Source organism: Mus caroli, unplaced genomic scaffold, assembly GCF_978045245.1.
Source record: "Mus caroli unplaced genomic scaffold, Mus_caroli_1 scaffold_18, whole genome shotgun sequence".
NCBI classification, from domain to species: Eukaryota; Metazoa; Chordata; class Mammalia; order Rodentia; family Muridae; genus Mus; species Mus caroli.
The window spans coordinates 87,604,221-87,625,634 of NW_028227273.1; the positions used below are offsets into that span (position 1 = coordinate 87,604,221).

General features: G+C 51.0%; 2 protein-coding genes across 2 annotated transcripts in view; one reads left to right on the top strand and one right to left on the bottom strand.

Moving 5' to 3' along the window:
• Ezr (ezrin) overlaps nt 1-17,101 on the top strand; it is a 44,060-nt gene extending 26,959 nt beyond the window's left edge. Inside the window, exons 4-13 of the mRNA XM_085833329.1 lie at nt 758-1,032; nt 1,499-1,582; nt 2,507-2,653; nt 8,217-8,313; nt 12,398-12,561; nt 12,805-12,935; nt 13,824-13,984; nt 14,322-14,414; nt 15,490-15,741; nt 15,903-17,101. Coding sequence (XP_085689455.1) covers nt 758-1,032; nt 1,499-1,582; nt 2,507-2,653; nt 8,217-8,313; nt 12,398-12,561; nt 12,805-12,935; nt 13,824-13,984; nt 14,322-14,414; nt 15,490-15,741; nt 15,903-16,067 — 1,569 coding nt within the window. The 3' untranslated portion in view covers nt 16,068-17,101. The remainder of the gene's footprint in view (nt 1-757; nt 1,033-1,498; nt 1,583-2,506; nt 2,654-8,216; nt 8,314-12,397; nt 12,562-12,804; nt 12,936-13,823; nt 13,985-14,321; nt 14,415-15,489; nt 15,742-15,902) is intronic.
• Nucleotides 17,102-17,207: 106 nt separating this feature from the next.
• Sytl3 (synaptotagmin like 3) overlaps nt 17,208-21,414 on the bottom strand; it is a 64,770-nt gene continuing 60,563 nt past the window's right edge. The window contains exons 12-15 of the mRNA XM_021186111.3: nt 20,795-20,900; nt 19,882-19,978; nt 18,742-18,947; nt 17,208-17,641 (exon numbers count right to left, since the gene is read on the bottom strand). Of these exons, the coding sequence (XP_021041770.1) occupies nt 17,532-17,641; nt 18,742-18,947; nt 19,882-19,978; nt 20,795-20,900 (519 nt within the window). The 3' untranslated portion in view covers nt 17,208-17,531. The remainder of the gene's footprint in view (nt 17,642-18,741; nt 18,948-19,881; nt 19,979-20,794; nt 20,901-21,414) is intronic.

Sequence of the window (21,414 nt, forward strand, 5' to 3'; positions counted from 1 at the left end):
CTGCCCACTTCCAGGAAGAGAGACTGTGGATTAGATTAGATCTCAGCTAATTTTAACTCCCCTTCCTGGCTCCCCTGTTGGGGCAGGTAATGGCTAACTGCCTCGCTTTTAGTTGACCTTAGTGGGTTTTTTTTCCATGAGATTAATCTAGAAATCATGAATCACACAGCATATTGTCAGAACCTGCCACTGCTTTCTATGAGTCTGCAGTAAATTATCTTCTAATTCCAAAGCTTGTGTAACTGCACTCTCTGTAAGGAGGATGAGGGTCAGTTCATGGTCCAGCGCCAGACCGGCTTCAGGGAAGGACATGGGGTCATTCCAAATGAGTTCTCCGGGATTGATAGCGTGGTCACAAGAAACGAGGGTGAAGCAAGCCAGTTTCCAGCGGAGTGTGAGTGTGTAGGACTGACTGACCACCTCACACCCTACAGCGATGAGTTTCAGGGCTAGGGAATGTGGCTGAGTTAGAAGGGTGCTTACCTAGCATGCACAGAGCCCCGTATAAACCAGGCATGGTGGGTCATGCCCATAATCCCGGGACTCAGGAGGTGGAGGAGAGAGTGTCAGAAGTTCATGGCCATCCTCCATAAAGCAACAAGTTTGAAGCAAGCCTGGGATTCTCATGAGATAACATGTATCTCACATGATAACATGTATCTCACATGATAGCAGTGATGATGGGATGACAACCCTGAGTCACTGGTGCTCAGGAATGGCCTGAAGTTGGCACTGAGAACCGTCCTCCGTCTGGCAGGTCTCCGCACAGGAGGTCCGAAAGGAGAACCCTGTCCAGTTCAAATTCCGGGCCAAGTTCTACCCCGAAGACGTGGCCGAGGAACTCATCCAGGACATCACACAGAAGCTCTTCTTCCTGCAAGTCAAGGAAGGGATCCTCAGCGACGAGATCTACTGCCCCCCAGAGACAGCCGTGCTCCTGGGCTCCTACGCCGTTCAGGCCAAGTTCGGAGATTATAACAAGGAAATGCACAAGTCTGGGTACCTCAGCTCCGAGCGGTTGATCCCTCAGAGGTGAGCCGAGGCTGGCCTGGGTGAGAGCGAGCAGGTGATTCTGTCAAGGTGACGTGCTCCCTTAGGCTGGGACGCTGGGACTTTCCTAAGCGCTCACTTTGGAATGTTCTCAGCCAGCGGGCTCCCCTGATCATTAATTCAGACCCAGCCAGGGTACCGTGTCCCTTTCTGACTTGCCTGCTTAGCTCTGCCTGGTACACAGTAACCTGACCTGGAAAAATCTGTCCTTAAAAAAAAGAGACCCCCTTTGGAAGAAAAGGGTATTTAAAATAATCTTTCATAACTTCCAGTGGGAATATGTTCTTTGAAAGGCTAAATCTTCAGGTTTATGCTCAGTAGAAACAAAAAACCATGATTGTCCCATTCAAAAGAACAGTAAGGGATTGAAGGGGTGGGAAGTGGCTTCGTGACTCACATCTCAGTCCTTAAAGGTGACAGTCCTGCATCTCTCCTTCCCAATATCCAGAGTCATGGACCAACACAAGCTCAGCAGGGACCAGTGGGAGGACCGGATCCAGGTGTGGCACGCGGAACACCGAGGGATGCTCAAGTGAGTGCCTGCCTTTTCAGTGTGCCTTCTCTGGGACTGCAGGTAGCTCTTCCAGTCAGGTCAGTCAGTGATGTTAGGTCTCATGCTCGGCGAAGTCTAAGACGGATGACTGGGCTTGCCTTGGGAGAGGAGGATTTCAGTTTTGTGTTTTAAACAAGGCCTGGTGTTCTTGCCCGGGGAAAGAAACAACCCAATCGAAGCCTCAAATGCTAGCTAGCACTAACCACCCTTTAGTGGAAGGTCCAATGGCTGACTCTCATTTGGCTGAGGGTAGCACTGGTTGCCAGTGAATCCGGGTTTCTGTCTCTGGTGGAGGAGCTCTAACTAACTTGATTATTAAGGTCATTGCCTTAGTGTAATATGCACTATATATAATGTAAGCACGGGCTGCAGGTGAGGAGAGCAGCAAAGCTTGAGGGAGAGGCATGGGGCTTTAGAATACTCAAATGGAGACCCCAGTCCCTGCCTGTGGCCTTGTACACAGCCCCCACTACTTCCTTGTAGTTTGGGACTCTGGAACTGTGTGCCACAGGGGCCAGGAGTCTTTGTGAGTCCTTTCTTGGGAACCCTGGTTGTTCTGTGAATGCGGAAGTCTGAGTTATCCCTAGCAAGAGAATAAAAGGGGGGGGGGTGAGCCTGTCTCCTTAGAAACCAGGGCAAATCAGTAGGTTCTTTCTGAACTCACGGGGCAGATGAATTACAGGGCTCAGGACAGCACAGGCCCCGCCCCCTCTCTCGGAGCTGCTTGCAGGCTTAGTTCGTCCCTGCTGCCTTTGGTAGCTCCAGGCCCTGCCTGCCCATCCTGTATGCCGTGCCTCCCGCTCTACTCTGCATGACTGGCCTCCATTTCAAGAATCAGCAGAGACTTGTGTGTTCAGGTGTGAATGCTGCTAACTATAACACCTATGCTTTCTTTCCCATTAGGGACAGTGCTATGCTAGAATACCTGAAGATTGCCCAGGACCTAGAAATGTATGGGATCAACTATTTCGAGATCAAAAACAAGAAAGGAACAGACCTTTGGCTTGGAGTCGATGCCCTTGGACTTAACATTTATGAGAAAGATGACAAGTGAGTTGAAGTTGATCCCTGATTTTTTTTTTTCTTTTTCTTTTTTAAGCTGTGGAGTAGCAGGCCTGGAAAACAGAGGAAGTGCCAGTCCTGTGTGTGTTAGACTGTGTGGTAGCATCCTCTTAAGTGGTGACCTGGAAGTTAGCTAGTTAGTTAGATGTACCTTGTACATCTGTTCTGTAGCACATGGGACCTGTGGCAAGGAAAGGCCCCGAGTGCAGGACTATAGGACCCTGACCCTGTGAAGCAGAGCTTGGTAGCTCCCAGAGGCCGTTCCCCCTCTACAGCTGTTCTAGGCTCTTGCCTAGCTAGGGTGGACTCCTGGCTCAAGGCTTGTGCTAATCCAATCAGGAACGTTGATAATGCCACCAGACACTCCAGGATTCTGTAAGCAGCAGTCTGCATGTGTGAACAATTAGCTAAATCCCCTGAGACTGCAGAAGGTGTCCGATTGCTTCACAGCCATTACATTGTCTGTCAAGCAAGGTCTGAGAGCGGAGTCGGAAGAGCTGCCTGGCACTGGGAGCCTCTTGTCAGCTAAGGATGTTTGTCTCTGAGATGCCTGCTTCCCACCAGGGAAGATCATCCCACTTCAGCAAAGGAGAGGTGGTCCTGAGCACAGCATAGAAGAAGGGCTCTGGCTGAGGAGCTGTGAGACAAGAATGTCCCAGGGTCTCGATGTCCCCGTTAGTAGGTCTTATCTGGGAAACCTAGAGGGAGGCCTGGAGCCCAGGAACGCAGCTGAGTCCCGTGAAGTGTGTCAGGATGTGCAGCTCTGCTTCATGTCCTGTCAGCTCCCCAGATCTCATCCTGTCCCCATGGTCTCTCTGGAGCCATCTAGGAGAGTGGCCCTCCTAAAGGACATATACATAAAGACTCCAGTTAGTGTGGCCAGGCATGGTGGTGCACACCTTTAATCCCGCACTCAGGAAGGCAGAGAGAGCTCTGTGAGTTCAAGTCTAGCTAGGGCTGCAAGGTGAGATCCTGTCTAAAATACAAACAACCCATTCAGAACATCCCAGGAGCCCTTAACCCTTGGGGAACCAGAGGCAAACTGTGGGGGGCTTGGCTGCTTGCTTGTGTGTTGCAATGTTGATAGAGAGTCTGGGGGAACTCTCAGAGCCAGGCCTGGAGTGGAGCCTGGAGCCTGTGAGCCATCACCATGCGGAAGAGCTGCCTGTGGAGTCAGAAAGTCAAGAGAGCACCGGGCCCTGGGCCTTGTGGAGATGCATGTGGGAAGCTGCCTCTGTCCCGTAACTCGTAACTCCATTTTTGAACAGCCAGATTTTGTAACAAGCCCTGGCGAGGGCTATCCAAACAGGTTTTTCCAGCTGTAAGAAACAGCCATAGGCAGGAACATGCTGATGTCAGCCCCTAACCACCTCAGCCTGCAGAAACATTCTTTCTTCTTTTTTATTCCAAGTAAAATTTGAACTGTGCCCTACTGAGCCCTCCCCTTGCCTCCCAGCCAACTGCAGTTCTCCCAGTTCTTCCTTATTTTCTTCTGGTAGCAGGAGGCAGCTCCGCTCCCATCACCATCCCCTCTAAAGAAGGCACGCCCTGTCTGCGGAGGAAAAGCATTTAAGTGGACACTGAGTCAGTTAACAGCACAGTTCCCTCCAGTTTGCAGTAGCTGTAGGAAAGTGTTCTGGGCTCCGAGGGGCCAGAGCTCTAGGAGCCCGGGTGTTAAATTGCATCCTTCACCAATAGAACTAATGGTGGGCATTGGATATTCTTGATACATTGTTAATAGGAGTAATCCGATACACAAACAAACAGATATATCTTATCATGGCTTTTTTGAAATTAAATGGGCTCTGGCTGGGACATGTCTCCTGGGGACCCCCTTTTCATGCTATATGTCACACAGTTCATTGGAAGCCTAGGTACTGAAAGCATTTGTCTGTCCTCTTTCTTTAACCCTGGGCTTGGAAGGAGGAGGGGGAGATAGGCATACATAGTCCCCCCACCCCCACCCTCCACTGGCACCATGCACGCAAGCCCAGCCAGGCTGGATTATGACCCCTCCCGACACTCCCATACCAAAACCGACACAAAAATAAATGAACTTAGCACACAAGGTTGGCCTTGGACCCTTAGCCTGTGCCAGCACACCCATCCCAGCCCCTCGTGTTACCCCATCATGAAGTGTGGGCAGCAGTCCTGGCTCCAGGCTTCACGTCTCTGAGAACGAGCATCCTGGAGGAGCCTTGTGGACTGGTTGGAGACGACACTCCATCCGCTCAGTCACTGAGATGCAGTGCTTCCCCCGCCTAGAGCTGGCGGTGTCTCAGATGAGATGTGCCTTGCTGTGAGCTGCGGCATCTGTACTCGTCCTAGTGAAGCACCGCAGTGGTCTCCTCCTTGTGATTTTGGGCTCTCTGTTGACTTTTAGAAAGACTTAGGCTTGCATTTCCCACACAGTCATATTTGAGTTTTGCACAGTGGGTGAGTGCTTCAGGGTCCCCCATGAAGCGTGTACTATTGGTGGGATGGTCCAGCCACTACCATGTCTGCCCCTCACATTGTAGTTGGTAAGTGTACTGTAGGGAGAGTCTACGGAACTGGATTTACTGACATTTCCAGCTATTGGCACTAATGTCCATGGATGGAACTTTTAGTAGAATTATTACTTTTTTTTTTTTTGGTTGTTTTTGAGACAGGGTTTCTCTGTGTAGCCATGGCTGTCCTGGAACTCACTCTGTAGACCAGGCTGGCCTTGAACTCAGAAATCAGCCTGCCTCTGCCTCCCAAGTGCTGGGATTAAAGGCGTGCACAGTGGTTAAGAGCACTGACTGCTCTTCCAGAAGTCCTGAGTTCAGTTCCCAGAAACCACATCATCTCACAATCATCTGTAATGGGATCTTCTGCCCTCTTCTGGTGTGCCTGAAGACAGCTACAGTGTACTCATATACATAAAATAAATAAATCTTTAAAAAAAAAAAAAAGAAAGAAAAGAAAAGAAATGGCAATCCGGGGGTAGTCACAAACATGTTAACTAGAAGGGGCCAGTTTCTCTCTCTTTCCTCAGACCTCGGGAGTAGCGCGAACTCATGGGTATTTGTGAGTGATGATGCTCATTTTGCTACTGAGGTTGTTTGAGGTTCAGCTCGTAGGGACCTTGGCCTGGTATCTGTGTTGCTTACATCTAACCCCATTGTGCAGAGGCTAACCTTAACACTCTCACATCTCAAGACGCCTCAGTCCCATCCTGTGCACACCCAGCAACCAGCCATCTCCACATAGCCCTGGTTCCTCCTGGTGGTGAGTCCCACCTCTCCATCATCAGCCTCCTTCTCTTCCTCCTCTTCTTCTTCTTCTTCCTCCTCCTCCTGCTCCTCTCCTCTAATTCGAGGGCTTACAAGTGGCCTAGGTTACCCTAGAACTCACCACTCTCCTAACTCAGCTTCCCAAGTGCAGGGTTCTAGACACGCACTGATATGTCCAGCTCTTCTCCCCACCTTCTAAGTAGGTGACACATTTGGGGCAGTGACAGTATCAATCCTGTGCCAGTCAGTCTTCTGGGTGGATCCCGCTTACGTCACGTGTGTGATCTCTTTTTAGGGAGAGGAAGAGAGAATCCCTGCAGGCTTTCATTTTCCAACTGGCTAAGAATCAAAGGAAGCTCCCTCACTCAGAACCGAGTCACAGCTCCCTAGCCCCGGCGTTCTGATCTCACCCAGAACCGAGTCACAGCTCCCTAGCCCCGGCGTTCTGATACTACAGTTAGCTTATGAGTGGCTAAGGATTGAGCTTTCAAAGTTGCCAGGGCCGTGTTGGGCCCGGCCTTTGGAAAACAGATGCCTGCTGAGGTTGGACACCGGCTTTTCTAGGTCAGAAACTAGTGAGACCTGTATAGACAGATGCTGCAGGACAGAGCCTGGACTCCTTGGTTTTAGGAGTTGGAGATGTTGACCTGGCAGCCGGCCATGTGGCTGTGGGTTGAGTAGCTCTCTCCTGATTCCTAGTTCTTCTGAAATCAGCTCTTGGTGTCTGGGGCAAGTGCCCTAAAAGTAGCTGCCTGGCATCACTATGCTGCCTGGCATCACTATGCTTTGGCTCTTCCCTGTGAGGGGGACAAAGGTAGAAATGGTGACAGGGTCAGTCCGTAGCTATATTTCAAGTGTTCTTAGACCTGTCGACAAAGCCATACTGCTGAAAGTTCTGTATCCCACGGGTGATGGTGAGGTGACAGAGCACACTGCATCTGAGTGCCATGAGCTGTGGATTGAGTTGGGTCGCCACTGCAGTGCCCACGAAGCCCTGCCATGCTTACAAGCCCTCTTGCGCTCTTCGGAGGCTGCCTTGTGTTTTTGACCCAGCTTTTGCTTCCAAAGCAAGAGCCACCCTGCCCCATTGTGTCTTTAGCCACTGAATCCCACCCCCCAGACTCCAGCCTAGCTGTTATCCGCTTGAAGTAGAACCCATAGGAAATGACAGGGTTTGTTTTGTTGTTGTTGTTTCTTTTATTATTTTTTTTTTTTTTAGTTTAGGTGTGTGTATATGACAGTGTGTGGGTGGTAGAGCAGATGTGCGTGTGCAGAATCCAGAGGCCATCAGTTGCCCTGCTTGATCATACTCCCCTTTCTTCCCTTGAGACTGGGTCTGTCATTGAGCCTGGAGCTGATCTGGTGGCCGCTGAGACTCAGCAGTCTTGTCTCCACAGCTGCGGTGCTGGGTAGCGATGCTTTTTATATGACTTCTGTGGATTTGAACTCTCAACTCAGGTTTTTCACACTTGTGCCAAGAAGGCTGTTGCCCACTGAGCCGTCTCCTCAGCCCAGGAGAGCTTTTGATGGCAGAGCTTGTGGTTTGAGAGTTTGTCCTTACTGCCGGATTGCTATTACTTCTGGTAAAGTGCTGGAGAGTAGGCTGGAGACATGGACAGCATCCAGCCAGGTGGGAGTGTGCGCCTCCATAGAATGAGAGCCAGGGGTGTGGAATCCAGCCCCATCCCTGCGCACCTCATGGATCAGTGGCTTCTCTGTGAGGAAGGCCCTTATGGAAAAAAAGGCATGTTTTTATAAAGCGAAAAGGAACATGGTACTTAACACTAAGCTGGCTTATGTCACAGTGGGAAGCCGAGGGGTCTGGGGGACAGGGGACAAGGAAACGTGTTGACAGCCTTGGAACTATGTTGAAGGTGTAGTTCTAGAGCTGTGAGTAGACTCTGCTGACATATCTGAAGAGAGCTCTGGCTGGCTGACAGGGAATTAATCAGACCAGAACAGCAGTGGGGGCTCTGGCCGCATGAGAAGCTGGGCAGGGTAGGCATGTGGGAGAAGAAGGTCAAATAGGACAAAAGAGCATTCCAGCGTAAGAGTCAGTGACCCAGGGTGATGCCGCACAGCTGCCTGATGCTGAGAACTAAAACCTGGCTGCACCATTTGGTTGAATCTGGGAGGGTAAAGGCTGTTTAAACATGGTGATTTTATTAATTATGTCTCCTGGACTCGCTTTGTATTTTAAATGTTTAAAGGTCTGCTAAGGTCTTCCGGTCCAAGAACATGTGAGTTACACACTCACATCTAACCAACTGCTGCTTTTCTTTTTATGACCTCAGGTTGACCCCGAAGATTGGCTTCCCTTGGAGTGAGATCAGGAACATCTCTTTCAACGACAAGAAGTTTGTCATTAAGCCTATCGACAAGAAGGCACCTGTAAGTTCAAGCGTAGACTGGGTCATCGCTTCCGGTCTCCCAGCCAACCGGGTTTTCAGGAGAAAACTGAGGCTTCCTAGTGTCCCGAGCACACGGTGTTGCTCAAGCTTCCCCAGAATGGGAGCTCAGACTCCATGTGACTGACCACGGCTGTGGGAGGTTGCTATGGAGACCAAATGTGTCCATCCAAAGCTCAATGATGTAATCTTAAGTCTTCATACAGAGAAAAGGGCAGTTCTCATTGACCTTGACCAAGTGGTAATAAGTGCTTCCCCAAATGACACACTTCTGCCGTGGCACACCCGGCTTGCCTAATGCTCGTGTGGGTAGCCAGCCTACCCCTGAAACCAGCCTGTGGGTGGAGCTTATGCCAGTGTCTCATCGGTGGCTGGTTGGAGGATAGACAATGAGACCTTCAAATCCAAAGGACCAGTGTCTATACTGCCTTGGGTTTAGGAGTTAACTGTTCAAAGTGTTTCAGAGCATGGTGGGTCTCCAGGGGATCCCCTCTACCTCTTGCTTCCTGTCTACGATGGGCAGCCCACCTTTGTCCTGTGGTCACGCTGGCCTATCTCATGATCTTCATTCAGGCATGTACTCTGCCCACGTGGGCAGCAGAGTGTGAAGTAAGCTGAAAGGACCAATGTACTGTGAAGCTTTATCTGGGTTTTCTTCTGTCAGCATTTAAACTTTTAGTTGATGTTGGGCCAGAATACTGAAGACAGACAGACACAACTCTAGCAGGGTAGAAATAGCCAGAACTCACTTTTCTTGGTTTTGTTTTTTTTTTTAGTGTAATTTTTAAAGAGCTTCCTCTGGCTTGTACCACAGTTATAGATTGGGAAAGACTTTGGGTCCCCGAGTCTTCTTGTTCCCTAGTTACAGTGGTAAGCCTAGAGAGACCAGCATGGACTGTGTCCACACCACGATGCCTGCTAAGCCTCTTAGGGCTGAGCACCCCTTGGCAATGGTAACCGCACTTGGAGCACACACGTGGGCGGGGCTGTCTGTCGGAACTGTAAAGTCAGCAGGTCTCCGCTTCTGAAAGTATTTTCTTTATTGAAATGTCTCCTGCTGTTTGTAAACCTGTGACTCCCTCTCCACTCACACAATTCTTTAAAATCAAGCTGTTTAATACAGACTCAGGCTCCATGGTAACGACTCCCATTAACATGCAGTCCCACCAGCAGAGGGTCATGACAAACCCATATTCTGTGGGCAGTGAGGTGGCACAGCTAGAGAGGCAGTTCTGAAGTAAGTCTGGAGAGATTGCTTTCTGCTCCGTGTGGAGATTGCGTCTTTCTTTTTTTAAATTCAGCTTACAGTAGAAGTGGCCTTTGAGGCAAAACTGGTGAAGAATGCATACATGTATGTTGGCATATATTTTAACTTTCTTTGGAAAGCCAAAGAATGCAGACGCAATCGTGGCTGATCTGATTGAATTAGTGCACACATGTTCTCTATCAGGCAGCCCGGTGGGAAGCTTCCCTTAGAGAAATGGTTGCCAGGAAGATGGTTCAGTAAGTCAAGTGCTTGCCCTGAGGCTGGATGCCAGCAGTTCCGGAAACAGGTGCAGTTGGGGGGCGTGTGTGACCCCAGTGCTGAGGGAAAGTGAAAGGGGTACAAGGCTCATCTGTGGAGCTCATTAGCCAGCCAGTCTAGCTGAATTTCTGAGCTCCAGGTTTGAGGAGACACCCTGCCTCAAAAAAATAAGGTAGAGAGCAACAGAGGAAGACACTGATACACCCCCTCTCCGACACACACACACACATCGCCCATGCACCCCAGGAGCCCGGTGTTCCAGGACTGACCTGTGGCCACAGACAGTCGCAGTTCTGCATTGTGGTGGGAAAAGTGATGAGACCAGGCAAAGAGGAGGATTCTCACGGTGAATCTAGCAACACCCTTCAGACAAAAAGTGACGCTGTGGGCTGAGGGGAGGAGAGGAGGGTAGCCGGGCCTCTCAGTGTAGGCACAAATGCAGCATTAGTCCGGGAGCTGAGAGGTGACAAAGAGGCGGTGACACTCCATCCTTCCCCAGGGCTGAGGAGTGGCCATGCCTAATCCCAGTATTTTACTTTGGACTTAAGCAAACCACATTTTTAAGGTTAGACTATAATATAAAAGACAGCAGAAACCCTGGAGGTAAGAAGGTGTAGGGTTTCTTTTTTGTTGCAGCCTCCGGAAGGGAGCCCTGGGAATGTATAAAACTTCTCTAGAGGGCAAGGCAGGAGGCATTGTCTTCCCTGCCCACTCATGCCAGTCTGGGCCCTCGTCTGACTTTTAGGTGGGCTCTCCGACCTCATTTCCCTTTCAGCTAGTCCAGGCAGCCCCCTCTTTCTTCAGAACAATAGGCCCTACCATTCCTTTAGCCCTCAGGGGAAGGCGGAGAGCTCTCGGTGGCTTTTGAACTGTTCGAAGATTTCCGGACTCTGTCTAGCTGTTTGTTCTGGGCAGCCTTCTCAGGAGCCCCTCTGACAGACCCATGATGGTCCTGGAATTGGACTTTGACCTCATGGGAGCTTCCTGGGAGTGTGCCCATCAGGATTTGGGGTTCCTTGGGGTCCTTTTTCCCTTGCTCTTCTGTCTGATGTTTTTAGGACAAGAGCTATCTGTCCACTATAAAAACCTCCCCTTGTCTCTTTTTTGCATTAAAATGCTCTCTGAGGACTTGAACTCACAACTCTAACTTGGAGTCATAACTGGCTGCTTTCAAAGGCGTAGGAAAAATTCCTTCCCCTCACCCACCCCGCTGCTGATGGCTAACTCTGGAGTGTTTTCTAATAGTTTCTGTGTCCATTTCTTGTAGGCAGGGTTGGGGAACCTCATGTTAACCTGTAGTTCTGACTCGAGTCGCTGTGATTGTTGTTTTCCAAAGGGGAGTTTGTGCGTACTTGTGAGTCTCGGTGGGACATTTTGGGGCTCTGTGCCTTTGAAGCCATGAAACAAGGTTGTTCCTTCCTGTGTAATAAGAGATAGGTGGGCAATAAAAATTCCTGGTTCTCCTAGCGCTGTGGACTCCTCCCTGGGAAACCTAATGACTTAATAACCAGTCTGTGAAACCAGAAGGGAGCCCCGCCCAGGAAGTTAGGGGTTCCAGGAGGCCTCATGGAGACCGGAAAACTAAACCACCACCGTTTTGGGGTTGGGAGGAGCACCTGCCTGCTACGTTAACTTCACCATCCCTCCAGATGGCTGGGGAAACCAGGAGGTATTTGCAAATAGACTATGTCTCCCCTCTGTAACCTAAGCTAATCGTGGAAGGAGCAAGAAGTTAGGAGACAAGAGTTTCCAAATACTATTCTCTGCCCTCCTCTTTGAGAAAGAAACTGCCTTCATTGTGAGCACATAGGCAGCTGGCCCAAGTAGCGCCTGTGTGTGGCAGCCAGGGTTTACTGTCCCAGGTACTGTTAACGCACTGTCCCAAGCCCCTTGGGAATATTTTCCAATTTAGTCTTGTGGCATTCCCACTATACCGTTGCCCTTGTTCGGTGACCCTGAGGCTGAGTGATGGAGCGCAGGATGCTTGAGGGTGTGTGTGGAAGCGAGCTCAGGGCTGGTCGACATGGTTGGTAGGACTGGCACTGTAAGACTGTGGTGCATCCCTGGCTCAGGAATCCAGAGCAGTGGATGGAGGTCAGGGCAGTCTGTGGCAGCGTGAGAGGGGACGGGAAGCTCAGAAGTTAAGGTGTAGCATACAGGAAGGAACAGGAAAGGACGGGTGGTGACAGGCTGCAGAGCTGGAGAAGCAGATACCAAAACATGGTACACTGGGAAGCCAGCGATAACCAGCTCTCTCAGTGCAAGAGGGGCCTCTCTAGTCTGAGCTTTAGCATGTGCACACCCATGCTAGGCACACAACACATAAACCACAATATACAAGCGGGTGTACACACATGTACATACCCAGGGCCCCCTCCCACTTGACCCACTGAGCATATATTCTATATACAGGGAGTGCACCCCCTCTCCTCCATGGCCTTTGGCCTTTTAAAGAAGGTTGAGAATCTCTTGCGAAGTGCCGTCTTAGGAAAGAAGGTCGTCGAGGGAGCCGAAGCCAAGGCCGCCCTGTTCTGTTTTGTAGGACTTTGTGTTCTACGCCCCGCGCCTGAGAATTAACAAGCGGATCCTGCAGCTCTGCATGGGGAACCATGAGCTGTACATGCGCCGCAGGAAGCCCGACACCATCGAAGTGCAGCAGATGAAGGCCCAGGCTCGGGAGGAGAAGCACCAGAAGCAGCTGGAGCGGTGAGTGGCCAGGGCACAGTGCCAGCAGGGACCCCAGGATCAGGGACCCCGGGCTGGACAGCTGCATCCTCAAGTGTCTGCTCAGCAGCCCAGTTGGGATCAAGCAGGGACTGTCCCCATGAACTGGTTTGTCATCCAGACACAGGCTATGGCATCCCTTTGCTGGTGGTAGCAGACCAGCAGCTGCGTTTGCAGGTCCGAGCCTCACCCTTCCCTTGTGCCTCTTCCTCTTCCCTGTACCAGACAACAGTTGGAAACCGAGAAGAAGAGGAGAGAGACGGTAGAGAGAGAGAAGGAACAGATGCTCCGGGAGAAGGAGGAGCTGATGCTGCGGCTGCAGGACTACGAGCAGAAGACCAAGAGGGCGGAGAAAGGTCAGGGGCTCCTGCTGCCTGCCTTCCCCACCCCCACCCCCGCAGTCACTCTAGAGAGTCAGGTTGGCCCACAGCCAAGAGGGAACTTGTTCAAGAGTGCTGTCTCTGTTTGACACGATCCCATAAGACAGAACAGAGCAATTGCAGTGCCATCTTTGAAATTAGAAAGCGGTCTGTCAGTGCCTGTCAGTAATTCCACCCCCCCACACACACACACACATGCACTTGCTAAGAATGTTGAACTTCAGTGAGATCGATATCACGTACACAGCTGTCACAACCAGCTTGTGACACCTCTACCATACATCCCAGGGTCATAGGTGCAGCCCTGCCCTCTGAGGACATTTTAGAATTACAAGAGAGATGCTGTCTACTGGGGCGTGAAAGATACCAGCAGGACGCCGGGCGTGGTGGTGCACGCCTTTAATCCCAGCACTCGGGAGGCAGAGGCAGGTGGATTTCTGAGTTCGAGGCCAGCCTGGGCTACAGAGTGAGTTCCAGGACAGCCACGACTACACAGAGAAACCCTGTCTCGAAAAACCAAAAAAAAAAAAAAAAAATACCAGCAGGCCATTTCTGTGTCCCAAGTCAGTGTCCAGGCGAAGAGCCAGGGTGTCGTTTTTGAGGTGCAGCAGGGGTCAGAGAGGTCAGGCCTGGCCCCAGGAACCAGGACATCTTAAGCAGCTGCTCCTCCATGGTCTCCAGCCACACTGAGGAAATGAGCCCCGAGCTGTCCCTGCTCACAGCCCAGTGACTCAGTCCAGGACTTTGTGACTGTGAGGTTGGCTTTCACTCAGTCTCCTTCAGCCCACTTGGGGTGAGACTGGAACTCTAAGGCTCACTTCCTGCCTGGGAGTCTGAGCAGCGCCGACTCCATTTTCTCTGCAGAGCTCTCCGAGCAGATTGAGAAGGCCCTCCAGCTGGAGGAAGAGAGGAGGCGAGCCCAGGAGGAGGCTGAACGTCTGGAGGCCGACCGCATGGCCGCCCTGCGGGCCAAGGAAGAACTGGAGAGACAGGCCCAGGATCAGATAAAGAGCCAGGAGCAGCTGGTAGGGATTGCCTGGGGTTCAAGATGCTGAATTATAGAGAGGGCTGCTCCCGGGGAACCCACCAAGTGACAGCTGCCTTTCAAAGCTTGCAGCTAGTGCTGTAAACAGATCTGTACGTGTGTGTGCGCGCTGCTGGACCTGTCTGAATCCTCAGGAAGGTGGATGTGGGTGCTTGAGGTCCCAGAGACACGGGGAGGTACCCAGAGGGTTCCCTGGCCGTGAAGAGGGCGGGGACACAGCTCATCACCAGGAAGGCCATTCATTCTTATGGGGGAATGTTGTTCACCAATGGACTCTGCCAGAAGGATTCTGGACACCCCTTTACCCTCCCCTGCAGGCTGCAGAGCTGGCAGAGTACACGGCCAAGATTGCACTGCTGGAGGAGGCGCGGAGGCGCAAGGAGGACGAGGTAGAAGAGTGGCAGCACCGGGTGAGTGAACCCCAGAAACCAGGCATGGCCGTGGGGTGCATCTTAGGAGGGTGCAGGCCACACCACAAGTTTCAGGAACCTCTTAACAACCCTCCGCAGATGGCTTCTCAGTTGAGACAGAAATCCCCCAAGGAATGGCCTTGACCCTGTTCACGAGGTAGAGCAGCATGCAGGCACTGGATTAGCAGCAGAACAAAGGGCCCACTCCTTCCTTCCCCTGTCTGTATCCCCATGTCCCACGCTCTTCAGCCGTGATCGGGAACTAGTTTTGATTCTAACTGCTTGGGTACCCCCTGCAATGGGGTCACAGACCCTGAAGCAGGATGTGACAGTTGGAGTGTACTGGAGAACTTTGGAGGTTTCCCGACTAGCGCGACAGCCCGGGCTCCCAGCTGTCTCACTGAACGCTCGCTCGCCTTTGAGCCTGCTCCCTGCGGGGCAGCGTCCGGTGTGGCGGTCTGCTTTGTGTTACTGACAGTGTCCGTATGTAACAGCTGACCTCTTGAGTCCTCTCAGAGGCTGGGCTTCCCTGTGTTCCTGTACCCCCAGGACATTAGAGGGTCTGGGTGTTCCACGTGTCCTTCTGCTCCTAAGGGCCCTCTTCTGGGTGTGCCCTGGGCCTACGTCTCCCATCCGTAACTTACATGTTTTCTAACCCACTGCAAGCAGAAAACTTAGGATTGGGGGAAAGTGCTCATTGTAGAAGTATTAGTTAAAGAAGGCAGGTCAGACTGACCTAGAAAGGGGTGCAGGTGGATAAGACTGGGTCTGGGCCCCTGGCTGACACTCTTAAGAGCAAGATCCATGCAGACCTACTCCAAGTGGTAGCACTTCCAGTAGCTGGAGAACAGAGCCGATGAGCATGTACCAGGATTATAGGCAGAGAGAAATGGTTGTGCTCTCGAGTGTCTAGGGTCTGGAATCTTGAGTTTTCTGATTGCAATGTATGTGCTCCAGCCAAGAGCCAAGGGGAGGCAGAATTCCCCGGGCTCCTAGCCGGCCGGCAGACCATTCCACTTCTTCCATGATGGGCTGTGTAAGGGTCCTCACTTGACCAGCATTCTCCTCTCCAAAGGCTAAAGAAGCCCAGGATGACCTGGTGAAGACCAAAGAGGAGCTGCATCTGGTGATGACGGCCCCACCGCCCCCACCACCCCCAGTGTATGAGCCCGTGAATTACCACGTGCAGGAGGGACTGCAGGACGAGGGAGCAGAGCCCATGGGCTACAGTGCTGAGCTCTCCAGTGAGGGCATCCTGGATGACCGCAACGAGGAGAAGCGGATCACAGAGGCAGAGAAGAATGAGCGCGTGCAGCGGCAGCTGCTGGTGAGTGGGCAGGGACAGCGACATTATGCAGGGCCCCACCCCTGGTACCTTCTCCTGCCCTAACCTAACATAACTGCATACCCCAGTCATTCCACAAGGAGTGAAACCCTGACCTCACGTGGTAGGCAGGCCAATAACAGATAACTTGCTTCCTGTTTCAGACCCTGAGCAACGAGTTGTCCCAGGCCCGGGATGAGAACAAGAGGACCCACAATGACATCATCCACAACGAGAACATGCGGCAAGGCCGGGACAAGTATAAGACGCTGCGGCAAATCAGGCAGGGCAACACCAAGCAACGCATTGACGAGTTCGAGGCCATGTAGAGGCCAGGCTGGGACCAAGGGCGGAGGGCACCTCACTGCAGGCAGGTGTCACACTTGGCTCTTTAGTGTTCTCTTAAGTTTAGAAACCCCCTTGCTGTGATCCAGTCCCTTAAAGAGCAGTTACGGGGCCTGCGTTCTGCCCCGAGACCAGTGGGCTCCTCCCTGGTTCCTTCCAATTGTACCACATAGTGCCAAACAGGTCAGATTTAATGACAGTCACCGAATCACTTCCTGTTTGGATCAGGGATTCGGAGGGCTGGCCCTCATGAAGCAATATTCATTGTCACTGGGACAGCACTGTGGCTCATGGGTGCCATACTTTCTCTAGTTTTACAATGAGCTCAAATCGATTTGTTCTTGATTTTTATGAAGGATCCATCTCTGTATGTTGAGGGGTGAAAATGATTTTGAAATTTGAGTCTAAAGCATGCCCCATGGAGTCTCCTTCCTCCTGACCGCTGGCTGAGTCTCCAGTGGTCCTTCAGAGTGTACAGTACAGGACTCTCCAATACAAAATTCTCATGCTTATCTGTTAGCATACATTGTTGGACTTATATATCTAATGATCTGCTATAGAGGATAGTATTTATATATAAGCGATGATATGGGTTTGTAACATTAGTTTTAAAAAAGGGAAAGTTTTGTTCTGTATATTTTGTTACCTTTTACAGAATAAAAGAATTCAACATTAAGAACCATGTAATCGAGACACTTGATCTGACACAGGGCAGTCGGGAAACCGATGACTGCAGTAATCACCACTGTACAAAAATGTTAGTGGGTTTTGTGCACGTAAAATGCACACTTCCATTTCCTGTCAGTTTCTTATTTGAAAAAAAATACACACCGAGAGCATCCAGACTCCAGCCCTGAAGGGACGCTGGCCTCTTTATTGTGAGCAACTTGTTCCCGTTTTCAGTTTGTCTTCCTTCCTTTTGCGGACTAGCCTCCTTGGTTGTGATGTCTGTCCTGTGCGGGTGAGTCCGCACCAGATTTACACACAATAAAAGCTCTCCAAGGCCTTGTGTCTGATTGATGGGGGACCGGGGGCGGGGGGGGGGGGTCTCTCAGATTTGTCCTCGGGATTCAGGAAGCATGCTCATCAGAGAGTCGTCTTCCCCAGCTCCCCTGCACTGGGAGGTTTGCCACCCGAGAGGAGGCACACAGCATTCAACCTACTTCTATTTTCCTCTGAAATAACATATAACAAAGCTGAAAACTTGGCTGTTAATAAATGCTGGGAGTTACAGTTACAGGACGATGTTGAGCGTTTATTGAGATCAGAACATTTCCACATCTGTCTGTTGACAGTAGCCTCCCCGACTGCCTGGGTAGCAGTAATTGTTCGGTGTCCTAGCGACACACATTACTGTAGCCAGTTAATGGTGATCCAGTGTGTCTGATTCTGCCATGATCCCACTTCCTGTTGACCTTTGTGAGTTCGCAGTCGCCTTGGGCTTCACCTCAGTGTAGGACGAGGGTCATGTCTGTCCACAGGTTGGGGCTGGAGAGGACTCTGTGCCACTGAAGCTTGGACTGTGAACCTGAGTCGGGACAATCCACAGCACCTCCCTCTGCAATGAGAGAGTAGGTGGGGGGGGGGGGGTGAGAGAGATGGCCACTTTGTGCTCCCTAGCTTTTAAGAAGCAAGTACCCAGGAGGAGCCTGTTCTTGCCCTCAATCTGAGACTTCCTAAGAGACACCCCACCCCCGCACAGGTAGCATCACCCCCAAAGCCTAGGGTCCCAACTTGTGGGTCAGGACCCCCTTTGGGGGCCAAATGGCCTTCTCACAGGGGCCGCCTAAGACCACTGTAAAGCAGATTTAGATACATAGATATTATAATTCATAACACAAGCAAAATTACTGATACGAAGTGGCAATAAAATACGGTTGGGGGCCACCACCACATGAGGAACTGTATTAGAGGGCCACAGTTAGGAAGGCTGAGAGCCACTGCTCTAAAGCAAAGGGAGGTGGACTCAGGCATTCAGTTCTTCCCCGTGAGTCACAGAGGTTAATTCTGAGACTGGAGGTGGTCTGAGGGTCCTGTTTTTTTCAAGGGATTTCTGGGAGGACTTATTTGCTTAGAAGACATTTGCATTCCAAGGAATGCAACCTCCAGTCTTGTTCAGTAATTCTCAGCTGGCAGTCATTGAGGAGACCAGGCATACACTGTGTAGGAGAGCCCTGCTGAGAGCTGAACCTGCCCACTCCCAGTAGGAGACTGGCCATACGATGTCAACCACCTCCTGGTGAGCCACAGTGAATGGCGCCCTTGTCCGTTCCCCTTGATCATGCTCTTCCAGGTGTATGCTTGTCTGGGTTCAGATATTTTCCTTACGAAAATAATCCTCTTATGATTGACACGAGGAACAAAAGCAAACACTGTCCCTTGCCTGTTGTGAGGCCCCGAAGCTTTTGTTTCTTTAGCTGAGCCAAATCTGATTGAAATTGCTGAAATACTTGGCTGTATTATCACTCTCTGCATGCAGAGTTAGACCTTGACTTGGGGATCCCCATTAGGACAGGACAGGACAGGGCAGTTTCAAAGCCAGCGGAATTGTTTCCACTTCAGAAGTCGGGATTCGTGTCGGGCAATCACGAAGGGCATAAAACCTGTGGCTTTTCACTGAGCCTCAGAGACGGGCCCACAAAAAGTGAGCAGACTTACTTGAACCAAGCCTGGCTTCCCCGAGCAGACGGTCGTTCATACCAAAGATGGCCTGGTCCCAGACAGTCAGCTCCAAGGTGGACTGTCTCAGCTGAGAACTGCTCACACCATTGAACACAAAGGAGTGTTTCCACTGGGGACAAGCCTGCTTCTTCAGGACTGGGGACTTCACACGCAGCTTTTGTTGGTTTGGCAGGGTGAGACAGCTGAAGAGGGAAATGGGAACCCTGAAGCCACAGTTGAGTGTGTAACCTCCTTCCCCACAGGCCCCCATTCTATATGCTGATCTAGGTTAGACCCCCCCCCCCAAGCCTGTCCATGTGCCTTCTCCCTACAAAATTCCCATTTTCCATTAGAGCTGGGTATTTAGGCTGAGTTGGAATTCTGTGGTCCTCAGTGTGATCGCCTCATGGCCACGCCACCATTAAAGCTAATGCCTAGGGACCAAGGCTCTGTATACACATGGCTTCATTGTGCCCCATTCTCAGGTAAATGCGTTCAGAAAATAAAAACTTGCCGCAGGGCACACACAGTCTTTCAGTGCTTCAGTGACTGGAAGGTTGCCCCTCTGATTATTCATGTTTTCTTTTGAGGACACTAGTGTGCCTGTGGTGACTAAGAATAGCCAAGAGTGACCATATGGTACTTGGTACAAGAGGAGGTGTCGAGCTAGGGAAATGGTTAACAGATTTCAAAACCAATGGCTGATATTTCAAGAAGTGATAAGGCCTGGGTTTCTGGTCAAAGTGTGTTATTCCTAGCCGAGCCTCATAACCAAAACCAATTTCTTGGAAGTTGTGGTCCTTAAAAACATGCTACATTCCATTTCTTTTTAATCTCTTTAGGTTTTATAATCTGTTTTGTGCGCGTAGCACATAAGAACTAGTGAGCATGTTGGTCACAGCTTAACTAGCAGGAGTTGGTCCCCTCCGCTGTGTGGTTGGTTCCCTCCAGAGGACTGGACTCCATCAGGCTGGGTGAGTGCTTTCATCCTGGGAGCCTTCTCACCCACCCTATTTTAGATTGTCATAGGAAAGCTAAAATAAGATGAATCCAAATGGCCTATCCTTTTCAGTGGCCTATCCTTTACAGCTTTGGGGCCATGTTCAATACATACTCACCAACCCATCTGATACCTACCCCTTAACAAAGGAGTTTAAGGTGCCATCTGACCTCACAGGTAAATTCTTGGCTCCCAACACAACCAGACACAGTTGACCATTAAGCGCTAGCTGACCTGTTCGGGAAGGAAAGCCAGAACTGGGGTTAAGCCTATTTATATGTGCGTATGCAGTATCAACACCCAGAAGATGGTAGCTCCCTGAGAAGCTGTAGCCTCCAGGCTTTAGGAGAGCTTGCAGAAGAGGCTCTACTCCCACAGCTCCACCGGCTTTGCCCACACACTACCTTTAGTCCACAGCATGCAGAGAGAAGGGAAACATACGTAAAAATGCTAGGACAGTGGCCATGACACAGAGAACTTGGGGAAGGCAGGGGTGAAGGGTCTCGGGGGGAGGGGGTGTGCAAGCTGACTGTAGCTTGGGGTTTAAGAAAGGAGCGATAAACTGCTGTTCTGGTGTGTTCCTGACCCTGAGAGCTTGGATCAGAATGTCCTACTCCTGCCAAGGTCACCACACTGCCCTTGTCATTCTGAGCTCTCTGCATCCTTCTCTACCCTCATAGCATGTGCAGACCTTGCATTATCTAAGTTAAATACTGGGAAGCTATGCCCTTGACCCACTCCATCCCAATCTCTCTGAGCCTCCAGCTCCTAGTGCCCCAGAAGCCCTCTTGGTTCCTAAAGAGCCAAGCTGACCTCTGGATGGCTGCTTTTATCTACAGGGCCACCAGAGACTGGCAGTCTACACCTTAGAAAGGATGAGGTGTGCACTGGAGGCCTTGTCCTGCTCACCTATGCTCCCTTGAGTCATGAGCTCCAGTGTGAAGGATCAATGGAACTGTGGGAAATCATTTGCCTATCTCAAACTCTCTGCCCTCCAGGCTTTGGGGACAGTGACACAGACAGATGTTCATGGGGCTTGAGGTCACCAACCTTCTTGGGCCTCCTGGGGCTTTCTTGGCCCTGTGGGAAGGACCAATTTGGCTCGAACAGCAAGTTCTCCATTATTCTGAGGAATATTCTCTTCGTATTTCTCAGCCTATGGGCGAGAGGCAGAGGTCAGAAGCGGGATTCCTCCCATGGTACCTCAGAACCACCCAACTCCGTCCATAAATGCCCCAACCCCCACAGACCCTCTCAAGGCCTAGGGGTAGGGTGGCTACACTTGTAGACTAGTCTTCTACCTATACTGCCACCCCTGCCACCCTCACCCCTCAGCAAGGGAGGACCAATTCACCCCTTCAGAACGTCAGAAGCCACCGGGAACAGCAAGCCTCCAGAAGTCCTGGACAACAGTGGCTTGAGGACAATCAAAACCCCATTTACCAGCTCACTCTCAGAAAGACTGGAGCTACCCTTCCATACCAATGTCCCCTTCAGGCACTGAGGGCAGAAAGCACTGAAGACTTGTGTCTGAAGCCATAGGCGATATGTAGGCTGTGAATGTCTAGCCCCTGTAGAGACACCATTCGATCTACAGAAATGGCTTCTCTGGTCATGAGTGATTTTGTCAGGAAGTGGATGAAAAGCCCAGAGAGGGGACGATTCTGAGT